General features: G+C 50.6%; 1 protein-coding gene across 2 annotated transcripts in view; it reads left to right on the plus strand.

Annotated features, from left to right (window-relative positions):
• Nucleotides 1–12,241, plus strand: part of LOC147116119 (ephrin type-B receptor 1) — a 474,793-nt gene that overhangs the window by 416,199 nt on the left and 46,353 nt on the right. For both annotated transcript variants that reach the window (XM_085990885.1, XM_085990884.1), the window contains exon 11: nt 8,793–8,986. In XM_085990885.1, the coding sequence (XP_085847011.1) occupies nt 8,793–8,986 (194 nt within the window). The remainder of the gene's footprint in view (nt 1–8,792; nt 8,987–12,241) is intronic.

Genomic DNA, 12,241 nt, shown 5'->3' on the forward strand with positions numbered 1-12,241 from the left:
GCTAAAGGGATCAAGGGATATGGAGAGAAGGCAGGAACAGGGTACTGAATTTGGATGATCAGCCATGATCTCATTGAATGGCAGGGCAGGCTCAAGGGGCCGAATGGCCTCCTCCTGCTCCTATCTTCTATGTTTCTATGTATGCTATTTTAACATAAACATGGAGTAATGACAGCAGTAAAATAGCACTCAAGGAAATTTTATACAAGGATGTGAACTGTTTTACTCTTTCCACTCTTGTTCTTCCTAAGCTCCCATTATGCCTGCTCTTCCACCTCTCTATACAATAACAACCTGCATTCATATAGCACCTTTAACATTGTAAAACATCCCAAGGTGCTTTACAGGAGTGTTATGAAACAAAATTTGACACTGTGGCGGAGACCATATAGGGACAATAACACAATTCACAATGTATAGCCAATGTTGTTATATGTACCTAAACAGAATTCACTATATATAGCCAATGTTGTTATATGTACGTACTTGGTTGGGTTATCGGGGCAGGGTCCCTTTAAGAGCGTCGGTAGCGTGATGACGTCATAGCCCTGCAACGAGGCTGAGAGCCTCAGTCCTCATGGAGAGTGAATAAAGTAACACGCGTTTTGCCTTTGCTGCAACAAAAGTCTCAGCCTGTTGATTTCTAGCGACTCCAACATTGGTGACCCCGCTGCTCTTTTGGACGATTCCAAAGACCTCATCCGAAATGGCGACTAACGCCGTTTCCATCAAATTACCCGAGTTTTGGGAACAACAGGCTGCCGCTTGCTTCGCCCAGGCCGAGGCTCAATCTGCACTCCGGGACTTCACCGCGGATGACACGAGGTACTACTACGTCGTCTCTGCTCTCGGCAGCTCCACCGCGGCCAGAGTCGTGAGCCTGCTCGAGAACCCCCCGGAGCTCAACAAATTCAAAATGCTGAAAACGCACCTCTTAGAAACTTTTGGACTCACCGAAGCCGAGCACGCACGCCGGCTTCTCTCTCTACCCGGGCTTGGCGACTCCAAGCCCTCGAAGCTGATGGACCACATGCTGGCCCTCCTGGGCACACACAGGCCGTGCTTCCTCTTCAAGGAACTGTTCCTTCAACAGCTGCCAGGTCAGGTACGGTCGGCTTTAGCCAACTCTTCCAGTACCGATTTCCGCGACCTGGCCAAGGAGGCCGACAAATTTTTCTCCACCGGGCAACAGTACTGCGCAGCCACGCGGAGCCCTGCCCTCACCGATACAGCCCAACGGCGGCAGCCCCCAAGCCTCTGCTTCTACCATGCGCAGTTCGGCCCCAAAGCCAGGAAGTGCCGGCCCCCGTGCAGTTTTCCCACGTCGAAACAAACGAAAGACCACTCGTCGGCTGCTATGGCTGTCGGCTGTTCAGGCAGTTTGTTATTTTTTACGGACACCGACTCCGGACGTCGTTTTATTTGCGACAAGGGTGCCCAGGTGAGCGTCCTGCCCGCATCAACCATAGACATGCAAGGGGGGAACCACGGCCCTGTCCTCGAAGCCGCCAACGGCAGTTACATACGCTCCTTCGGGAAACGGAGCGTGGCACTTTGTTTTGGCGGGCAGCGGTTCACCTGGGACTTTGTCACGGCAAAAGTGTCCACCCCCCTTCTCGGCACTGACTTCCACTGCGCCAATGGCCTTTTGGTGGACGTCAAGAACCGACATCTCATCAACGCTGAGACTTTCAGCTTGCTCCCGTGTTCCCTCAGCGGGTCCAGCACGACGAAGTTGTCCAGCGCACTCTCGGCCTCCGATGAGTTTTCCCACCTCCTCGCTGAGTTCCCGGACCTCACGAAGCCCACGTTCTCGTCCGCCGCCACCAAACACAGGGTAGAACACCACATCTCGACCACCGGTCCGCCCGTCTACGCCCGCGCTCGGCGCCTCGACCCGGGGAAACTCGCCATCGCTAAAGCCGAGTTCGACACCATGGAGCGCCTTGGCATCATCCGCCGGTCGAATAGTCCATGGGCCTCGCCCCTCCACATCGTTCCGAAACCAGGCGGCAGGTGGCGCACATGCGGCGATTACCAGCGCCTCAACGACGCTACGACCCCTGACCGCTACCCGATTCCACACACCCAGGACGTTTCCGCCCGCCTGGCCAGGAAAGTGGTATTCTCGAAAGTGGACCTCGTCCGGGGTTACCACCAGGTCCCTGTCCGGCCACAGGACGTCCCGAAAACCGCAGTGATCACCCCATTCGGGCTGTTCGAATTCCTCCGCATGCCATTCGGCCTCAAAAACGCCGCCCAGGCTTTTCAACGCCTAATGGACACCGTGTTACAGGACCTGACATTCCTGTTCGTATACCTGGACGACATCCTCATCGCCAGCGCCTCCAGGATGGAGCATGTGTCGCATCTTCGGACTCTCTTCCAACGCCTCAGCCAGCACGGCCTAATTGTCAACCCGGCCAAGTGCCAGTTCGGGCTGTCCTCGATCGACTTTCTCGGGCACCGCATCACGAAGGACGGGGCGGTGCCACTGCCATCGAAAGTGGTGGCCATGATGGACTTCCCACGACCCCTCACCGTGAAGGCCCTGCAGGAGTTTTTGGGCATGGTGAACTTTTACCATCGCTTCGTCCCCCGAGCAGCCCAGCTTATGCGACCCCTTTACGAGGCCCTCAAAGGCAAGCCCGACAAGCTCACCGTCGACTGGTCCAAGGAGATGGTCAATTCTTTCACGTACATGAAAAGGACCCTGGCTAACGTGACCATGCTGGTGCATCCGTTACCTGATGCGCCGATCGCTCTCACCACCGACGCCTCGGACTATGCAGTCGGCGCCGTCCACGAACAGTGGGTCAACGGCACCTGGCAGCCGCTCACCTTCTTCAGCCGGCAGCTCCGCCCCAACGAGCGGAAGTACAGCACCTTCGATCGCGAGCTTCTCGGCCTCTACCTCGCCGTCCGACACTTCCGTTCACAGCGTTCGTGGACCACAAACCGTTGACCTTCGCCATGGCCAAAGCTTCCGAGCCGTGGTCGGCCCGTCAGCAACGCCAGCTGGCCTTCATCTCAGAGTTCACAACGGACTTCCAGCATGTGGCTGAGAAAAACAACCCCGTCGCCGACTGTCTCTCCCGAGCCGTCGCCAGCGCCGTATACCTCGGCATCGACTACACCCGCATGGCAGCCGACCAAGCCTCCGACCCGGACGTCTAGGCCTACAGGACGGCGGTCACGGGCCTTAAAATAGCGGATGTCGCGTTCGACGATGCCACGTCCCGTCGTGCCCGACGGGTGGAGACGGCAAGTTTTCGACGCCGTCCATAATCTTTCCCACCCGGGCAGGAAGCCGTCACAGAAGCTGGTGGCGGCTAAGTTCGTCTGGCACGGGCTCAGGAAAGACGTTCGAGACTGGGCCAGCACCTGCGTGGTATGCCAACGCTCAAAAGTGCATCGCCATACTAAAGCCCCGTTGGCGCCTTTCGCGGTGACCGAGAGGCGGTTCGACCATGTTAACGTGGACCTGGTGGGGCCCCTGCCGCCCTCCCTCGGGTTGACCCACCTCCTCACAATGGTCGACAGAACCACCCGATGGCCGGAAGCCATCCCGCTGTCTTCAACGACGGCCGCCGATGTGGCTCGGGTGTTCATCAGCACTTGGGTCATCCGGTTCGGCGCCCCGTCTGTCATTTCCTCCGACCAGGGGCCCCAGTTCACGCCGGAGCTCTGGAACGCTGTCGCCCAAGGCCTCGGGTTGAGACTCCACCGCAACACAGCATACCACCCTCAGGCTAACGGACTGTGCGAGCGGTTTCATCGCTCCATGAAGGCCGCGCTCCGGGCCAGCCTCCGGGACGACAGTTGGATCGACAGACACCCGTGGGTCATGCTGGGACTTGGGACCGCCCCCAAGGAGGACCTCCAGTCCTCGTCCGCCGAGCTCGTCTACGGACAGCTGCTGTGGGTTCTTGGGGATTTCGTCCCCAATGCAACGGAACCTTGGTCCGCAGCCCGTCAGTGGTCCGAAATTCTGGACAACGCCAAGGTTTTCGCGCCGGTGCCCACGTCGCAGCACAGCCTCCCGCAGTCATGCGGCGGAGTACGTTTTCGTCCGCCACGACGCCCACCGGGGACCTCTTCAGCCACCCTACGATGGACCATTCCACGTCCTGGAAACCGGGGACAAGACCTTCGTAGTGGATGTCGGTGGTAAGCCGAACTGCATTTCCGTGGACCGTCTTAAGCTGGCCCACCTGGATCTGGACCAACCCGTTGAGTTGGCACAGCCCCCGAGGCGGGGCCGACCTCCGGTTTCTGTACCCTCAGTCCACCACCGAGCGCCCGAGGTCCCTTCGACGAACCCCCCAGTCCCCGCCCCGGAATTGCGGAGCCGTTCCGACCGTGTGATTCGGCCCCCCCAACGACTGACATTGCCAGTGCTAGTGAATTCTGGGGGGACGTATGTGGCGGAGACCACATAGGGACAATAACACAATTCACAATGTATAGCCAATGTTGTTATGTGTACCTAAACACAATTCACTATGTATAGCCAATGTTATATATACGTACTTGGTTGGGTTATCGGAGCAGGGTCCCTTTAAGAGCGTCGGTAACGTGATGACGTCATAGCCCTGCAACGAGGCTGAGAGCCTCAGTCCTCATGGAGAGTGAATAAAGTAACACGCGTTTTGCCTTTGCTGCAACAAAAGTTTCAGAGTCTGTTGATTTCTAGCGACTCCAACAACACTGACGCAATGAAGGAGACATTAGGGCAGGTGACCAAAAGCTTGGTCAAAGAGGTAGGTTTTAAGGAGTGACTTAAAGGAGGAGAGAGAGGCAGAGAGGTGGAGAGGTTGCGGGAGGGAAATCCAGAGCTTAGGGCCTAGGAAACAGAAGGCGTGACCACCAATGGTGGAGCGAAGGAAATCGGGGTTGCGCAAGAGGCCAGAATTGGAGGAGCACAGAGAATGCAGAGAGTTTTTTTTTTATTCGTTCATGGGATGTGGATGTCGCTGGCAAGGCCAGCATTTACTGCCCATCCCTAGTTACCCTTGAGAAGGTGCTGGTGAGCCTCCTTCTTGAACCACTGTAGTCCGTGTGGTGAATGTACTCCCACGGTGCTGTTAGGGAGGGAGTTCCAAGATTTTGACCCATCGACAATGAAGGAACGGCGGCGATATACTTCCAAGTCAGGATGGTGTGTGACTTGGAGGGGAACTTGGAGGTGGTGGTATTCCCATGCGCCTGCTGCCCTCGTCCTTCTAGGTGGTAGAGTCAGGAGGTGAGACACTCGCTGCAGAATACTTAGCCTCTGATCTACTCTTTTCATAGGGTTGGAGGAGGTTACAGAGATAGGGAGGGGCGAGGCCATGGAGGGATTTGAAAACTAGAATAAAAATTTTAAAATTGAGGCCTTCAGGGACTGGGAGCCAGTGTAGCCAGCATGAGTGATGGGTGAATGAGACTTGGTACGAGTTAGGATACTGGCAGCAGAATCTTGGATCAGCTCAAGTTTATGGAGGGTGGAAGATGGGAAGCCGGCCAAATTAACTTTGGAATAATCGAGTCTGGAAATAATAAAGGCATGGATGAGGGATTCAACATCAGATGGACTTTGGCCAGAGCAGAGATGGGCGATATTACAGAGGTGGAAGTAGGCATCTTAGTGAAGGAGAGGATATACACCCATTGTTCAAATCAAAATTCTCACACTATCTCCTCCTCTATCTCATTCTTCTCCAGGAACTCCTTACCTCCTTCAGTCACCCCTTCTGTTGCAATCCATTTTAAAACCCAGGCTTCCCATCAGCTATCTGTTACTTCCTGATTTACCTCGGGGGGCGATTTTATTAATGGGGGCGTGATGGAGGCGGGACTGCTGCTTGGCAGGTCGATGTCTCGCCTCCATCGATTTGTGGCCAACCGTCGCTATTTTCCCTTGATTGACCTTGTTAAGCCCGCCCAGCAGGCTTAGCAGGCCAATTAAGGGAACGCCGGTTGCAGAGCCTGTCAATGTATGACGTTTCATCTGTCAAAAATTTTTGACAGGTGAATTGTCATCATTTGACAGCTCTGTGAATCTGCCAGTGACATTCTCTGCAGTTTGATGAGGTCTTGCATTCAAGACCTCACCAAACTTCTTTGTTATATAGAAATGAGATGGTTGTTGCATCTGAGAATGCAATGGCCATCTCTCATCTGCAACACAGAAGTCCGAGACTCTCCGCATACAAACCGACTGAAGCCTGCAGGAAGAAACAAAGGTAAGTACACTTTTAAAAACACTTTGCAGTTACCTCAGCTACTCACCTCTACACTCTTTACCTTCACACCACACTTTTGCACCCCCCCGACCCCCGCAGACCCAGTACTTGCCTCGCTGAGCTGGCGTGTTTTGGAGCCTTCGGAAAGCCCGCAGTTGTGAGGGCAAAAAGGGGATAATCCTATTTTCTGCCTGTTAACTACCTGTTAACAAATGTAAGAAGTCACACAACACCAGGTTATAGTCCAACAGCTTTATTTGAAATCACAAGCTTTCGGAGCGCTGCTCCTTCTTCAGGTGAAGTGGAGAAATGCATAAAGACACAGCTTATATAGTCAGAGAATCATGTCAGATGTTTACAGGTAACCTTTCCAACTGCCATTTATCACACCTCGGCAGAGAGATAATCACAGCAGTCAAAGGTGTGAATGGTGTCCAAACAGGTCAGTCAGGGAAACATTACATCAAAGAACAATGAGGTGGGGTCACAAGGGGTCAAATTTTGCAGATGCTGGGGTCTGTATGAAAAACAAAAAAACAGACAAAAAACATTTTTTTTTTTTTTTTTTGGCTGGAAATCACAGCAGGCCCAGCCGCATCTGTGTAGAGAGAACAAGCCAATGTCGACTCGAGTCTGGATGACCCTGCATCAGGTGGGGTTACATGTACTGATGCAGGGTCATCCAGACTCGAGTCGACATTGGCTTGTTCTCTCTACACAGATGCGGCCGGACCTGCTGTGATTTCCAGCCAAAAAAAAAAAAAAATGTTTTTTGTCTGTTTTTTTGTTTTTCATACAGACCCCAGCATCTGCAAAATTTGACCCCTTGTGACCCCACCTCGTTGTTCTTTGATGTAATGTTTCCCTGACTGACCTGTTTGGACACCATTCACACCTTTGACTGCTGTGATTATCTCTCTGCCGAGGTGTGATAAATGGCAGTTGGAAACATTACCTGTAAACATCTGACATGATTCTCTGACTATATAAGCTGTGTCTTTATGCATTTCTCCACTTCACCTGAAGAAGGAGCAGCGCTCCGAAAGCTTGTGATTTCAAATAAAGCTGTTGGACTATAACCTGGTGTTGTGTGACTTCTTACATTTGTCCACCTCAGTCCAACTCCGGCATCTCCACACCATACCTGTTAACAGGCAGTTAATAGGCTTTAATCCCTTCCCGCCTCCAAGGAGACGGGATTCGGCGTGGGACGACTACCCGCCTCCTTGAAGACGGGTTGGGCACCTGTCCCCAAATTCTGCCATTTTCCCGGCAGTCCCGCCTCCATACCAGCCTCCCCAGGGCTGGCAAAATCGCTCCCCTCATCTTTCTTTCCTACACCAGATTTTTATGGATGAGGGAGCCCATTTGGCATATTATAATTCACCTACCCAGAATGACCCTGCTCTATCTGGGAATTCATTCCATGCATTGATCACGCCGAGGATGCGGTAAATTCATGGAGTCTCTTCGTCATATTAGCTGCCGGGCATTTCATAACCCTTCTCGACTGGATGTGGTGGTGCTACAGAGATTTGCTCAGATCCGTTGGTTGAAGGACTCTTTAGCTCTGTCTATAACCTGCTGATTTTGGTGTCATCCTATGTAGTAGATTCAAATGGTTGTTATTTAAATGCTTTCAGAGTGTTTGACTCCACCTCTTGCCCAGAATTACATTCCGAGTGGAATGTAGGAACAGGAGGAAGCCATTCAGCCCCTTGAGCCTGTTTGGCCATTCAATGGGATCACAGCTCACCTGTTTGTACCTCAACTCCATTTAACTGCCTTTGCTCCATATCCCTAACCTTTTGTGTGAACAAGAATTTCCTGACATCAGTCCTGATACCAGCCCTAAATTTGACATTTTCTATTTTAAACCTGAATATAAACCTAAGCACCAAGCATCAGTAACTTGAAAAGGTTGACAAGTGAAGATCTACCAGAGAGTGCCCATTTTCCCTTGTGTCAGCTGTGGCTCAGTGGGTAGCACTCTCCCTTCTGAATAAGAAGGTTGTAGGGTTTAAGTCCTGCTCCAGAGATTTGAGTACAAAATCTAGGCTGACATTCTAGTGCAGTGCTGAGGAAATGCTGCACTGTCGGAGCTGCCGTCTTTTGGAAGAGAAGTTAGACCGAGGCCCTGCCTGTCCTTTCAGATGGATGTAAAAGGTTCCACAGCACTATTGGAAGAAGAGTTCTCCCCGGTGTCCTGGCCAATATTTATCCCTCAACCAATAACTAAAACAAGTTTTCTGGTCATGATCACATTGCTGTTTGTGCGAGCTTGCTGTGCGCAAATTGGCTGCTGTGTTTCCTACATTACAACAGTGACTACACTTCGAAAGTACTTCATTGGTTGTGAAGCACTTTGGGACGTCCTGAGGTTGTGTGAGGGCGATAGAAATGAAAGTCCTTTCTTGTGATAAGTAACATCAGTGAGGAGTCACTGGGATAATTCCACCTGATAGCATCTTTCTACCAAAAGTTAATGTGAAGACACCTCATTACCTGTGCTATTTGTTTGAAAACGACTTCATGATCCGCTGTTTTTTTAATATATACTTTCAGGTCATCAACGCTATTGAGCAGGACTATCGCCTTCCACCACCCATGGACTGCCCGGCCACCCTGCACCAGCTCATGCTAGACTGCTGGCAGAAAGACCGCAATTCCAGGCCCAAGTTCGCCCAGAACGTCAACACCTTAGACAAAATGATCCGGAATCCTGCCAGCCTCAAGACCATGGCCACCATCACCGCAGTGTAGGCTTCTACTGTCTTCTCAGTCGTGCGCCAGTCATTGATGCACTCTCGCTCGTTTGATTCAGCTTGTTGTAGTTGTCAAATCCTCAACGTGATGGTTCGGGATGCAATGGGTGCGAGTTTTCAGGCTGCCTCCTTGGGTTAGATTTTCATCTTTACCACAGATTTTCCTCTCACGTCATCCAGGTGGTAAAGACGTAATGCTACCCCAAGGCACTTGATTTGCACATTGGGTGCAGAAGTAGTGAAGAAACATCCTGTAATTTTCCACATGTAAGGCAGAGAGGCATATAATGCGTGCATGAAATAGGCACTGTTGTGTATAACGAGACTAAGAGATACATTGTCAGTGTAAAAAATGTTGGGTCTGTACTTCCTGTGGGGAGTGAAGGTGCAAAGTGGGTAGATCACACATGGGGGGAGAGTGGGGGATTTGGGATAGAGCAGGGACCCCGGAATACAGTATCAGGCCCTTTGTATAGGACTCTCATACAGCACGTGATTTAGTTTCACACTCACTTTTGCATGGTAAAGACTACCAGCCATGGCTCAGTTGGCAGCACTATTGCCTCAGAAATCTGAAGGTTCTGGGTTCAAGCCCCCCTCCAGACACTTGAGCCCATAATCTCGGCTAACACTCCACTCCAGTGCAGTGCAGATTGAGTGTTGCATTGTCAGAGGTGCCATCTTTTGGGTGAGACGTTAAACCGAGGTCCTGTCTGCCCTTGCAGGTGGACGTAAAAGATCCCATGGCATTATTCAAAGAAGTGCAGGGGAGTTCTCCTCGGTGTCCTGGCCAATATTTATCTAAAACAGATTATCTTGTCATTATCACATTGCTGTTTGAGGGAGCTTGGTGTGTGCAAATTGGCTGCCGTGTTTCCTACATTACAACAGTGACTCCACTTCAAAAATACTTCATTAGCTGTAAAGCGCTTTGGGACTTATTGAGGTCATGAAAGTTGTTGGATAAATGCAAGTTCTTTCTTTCTTAATTTATGAGTGTAAAATGCCAGCACAGCCTGACTGACACTCTGCTATGTATGTATACTACACAGAATTACATAGAATCTACAGGTCAGAAACAGGCCCTTCGGCCCAAATGTTGGTGTTTATACACCACACGAGCCTCCTCGCACTCTAATGATCTCTTCCCACACTGCCCTCACTCCATATCCCTCTATTCCCTTCTCCCTCATGTATGTATCAAGCCTCTCCACTTCCATCTCCTCCTTTAAGTCCTTCCTTAAAATCCCCTTTTTGACAAGCTTTTATTCACCCAATGAGGGTAATTCTACCCCCAAATACGGTTGTTAAAATTTTTAAAATCTCAAACCCGAACCCAACCCACCTCGAACTCGCCCACTTCTGGTTTTAACCAAGGCGGGACGGAGGGCAGGCGACCAACCTGCTCCCGGGAGGCAGGGGACTCATTTAAATACTTTAATGAGGCTGCGTGCCTCAGATTTTATCTCTCTTCCAGCTTTAACACTGGCCGGCCGGGTTTCCCAGACTTCAGGAAATGAGATTCAGCTTGCAGAATCTGGCGTACAGGAAGACACATTTTTAGGACCACTTCTGACAGCTCCCATCTCCTTCATTTATGATTCTCTCTGCCCTTCTTCCAATTGAAGCGTGTTGCTGTGTTACAGCAAGCAGTATGTCTCACATACTTTGGTAAGTACTTTGCCAGCACTGCTTGTGTACCAGGAGGAGCAGAAGTGCTCCCCCCTGCGCGCCCCCCACCCCCACACCAAGCTAACCTGCTTCCCTCCCCGCGATCGGAACCCTCTCCGCAATCAGCGACCCCCATATCTGCCCCTGATCTGTCTCCGACCCCCCGCAATCATTTCCCTGGCCCTTCAAGCCACGCTGTAGCCCCCCCCCCCCCACCTACCCTCACGATCTCTACCCTGAGCAGCAGGAAACCTATCTGGTCCTGGGCTGTGGCCTCCTCTGCAGTGTTCCTTGCCTGACAGGGAGCCAAGCCCATCAATCAGCCTGGCTTCTGGGCGGGACACTTGCCAAAAAAATACACGCACACCATTGAGTTAAAACTCCTCAGTGTTCAGGGAAATCTCCAGAACTCCTTTCCCTGCTTGGAAATCCCACCCCAGTAAATATTGGAGCTATGTTTCTGTGAGACTTACTGCTTGCTACACAGCAACTCGCTTCAATTGGAAGAAGGGCAGAGAGAATCATAAATGAAGGAGAAGGGAGCCGCCAAGAGTGGTCCTGTATGCCAGATTCTGAAAACTGAATCTCATTGTTACAGGTTTAACCAGTTCGAGAGCTCAGTCTTTGACTAACTTCATGGAGCAGTCAAGTAAGGGGTCCATTAATGTCTCAAATTTAAAATTCCCATCCTTGTGTTGAAATCCATCCATGGCCTTGCCTCTTTCCATCTCTGTAACCTTCTCCTCCTACAAAACCACTATCAAAATAGTTGAAGTTGAGCTTCCTTTCCAGCAGATTTTAATGAGGTGCTGAAGGTTTAGTCTTTTATTTTCCTATCAAACTATCAAAACAATTGAGACAGGAAAGAGCAACAAATAACTAAGCCACAGGGAAAATCAGAGGCAATTTAACGTCAAATTGTCTCTGATTATGGGTATTTATAGCCATGGTTTGTCTCCCTAATATCATAGACTTCCCACCCCCAGTCATTTCTGTCCTACAATACAAAAGTCGATTAAAAAGGGCCTGGGGTCATTTTGTCCACTCATGAAAACAGAGAGGATTAATTCTTTCCAGGGCCCAAGGTGGTGTACCATTACACTGCAACCTTCCTTTATAAACAAAACACCCATTCATTCATCTAAACCCATAATCTAATAACAGTAACGAGAACCAGGGCAGCTCATTCCTGTAACTGGAACCAAGTGATGTTCAGACTCTTCAACTTATGTCTGCAGACTGTCTGACTTTCATAAATCATGAAAAAGTTCATGTGTGCTCCAAGGTATTTTTGTTTGAAAAACTCCTGAGGCCAAGGCTGATTATTTCAAACTTATTGAGGAATGACCTTGGAAAGTACCTGTAGAGACACCCATGGCTGGACTGTCTCATCCTCAGGAGAATGAATGACACAAGGAATCAACGTTTTATTTATATATAACCTTTCACGTCCTCAGGATGTCCCAAAGTGCCTCGCAGCCAATTGGTTATTTTAGAAATGTGGTTACTGTTATTTTGTAGACAAATGGAACTGTCAATTTGCCCACAGTCTCACAAACAGCAATGAGATACATGATC

This window comes from Somniosus microcephalus, chromosome 6 (genome assembly GCF_052327205.1).
Source record: "Somniosus microcephalus isolate GS21.2 chromosome 6, FLI_Smic_1.0, whole genome shotgun sequence".
NCBI lineage: Eukaryota > Metazoa > Chordata > Chondrichthyes > Squaliformes > Somniosidae > Somniosus > Somniosus microcephalus.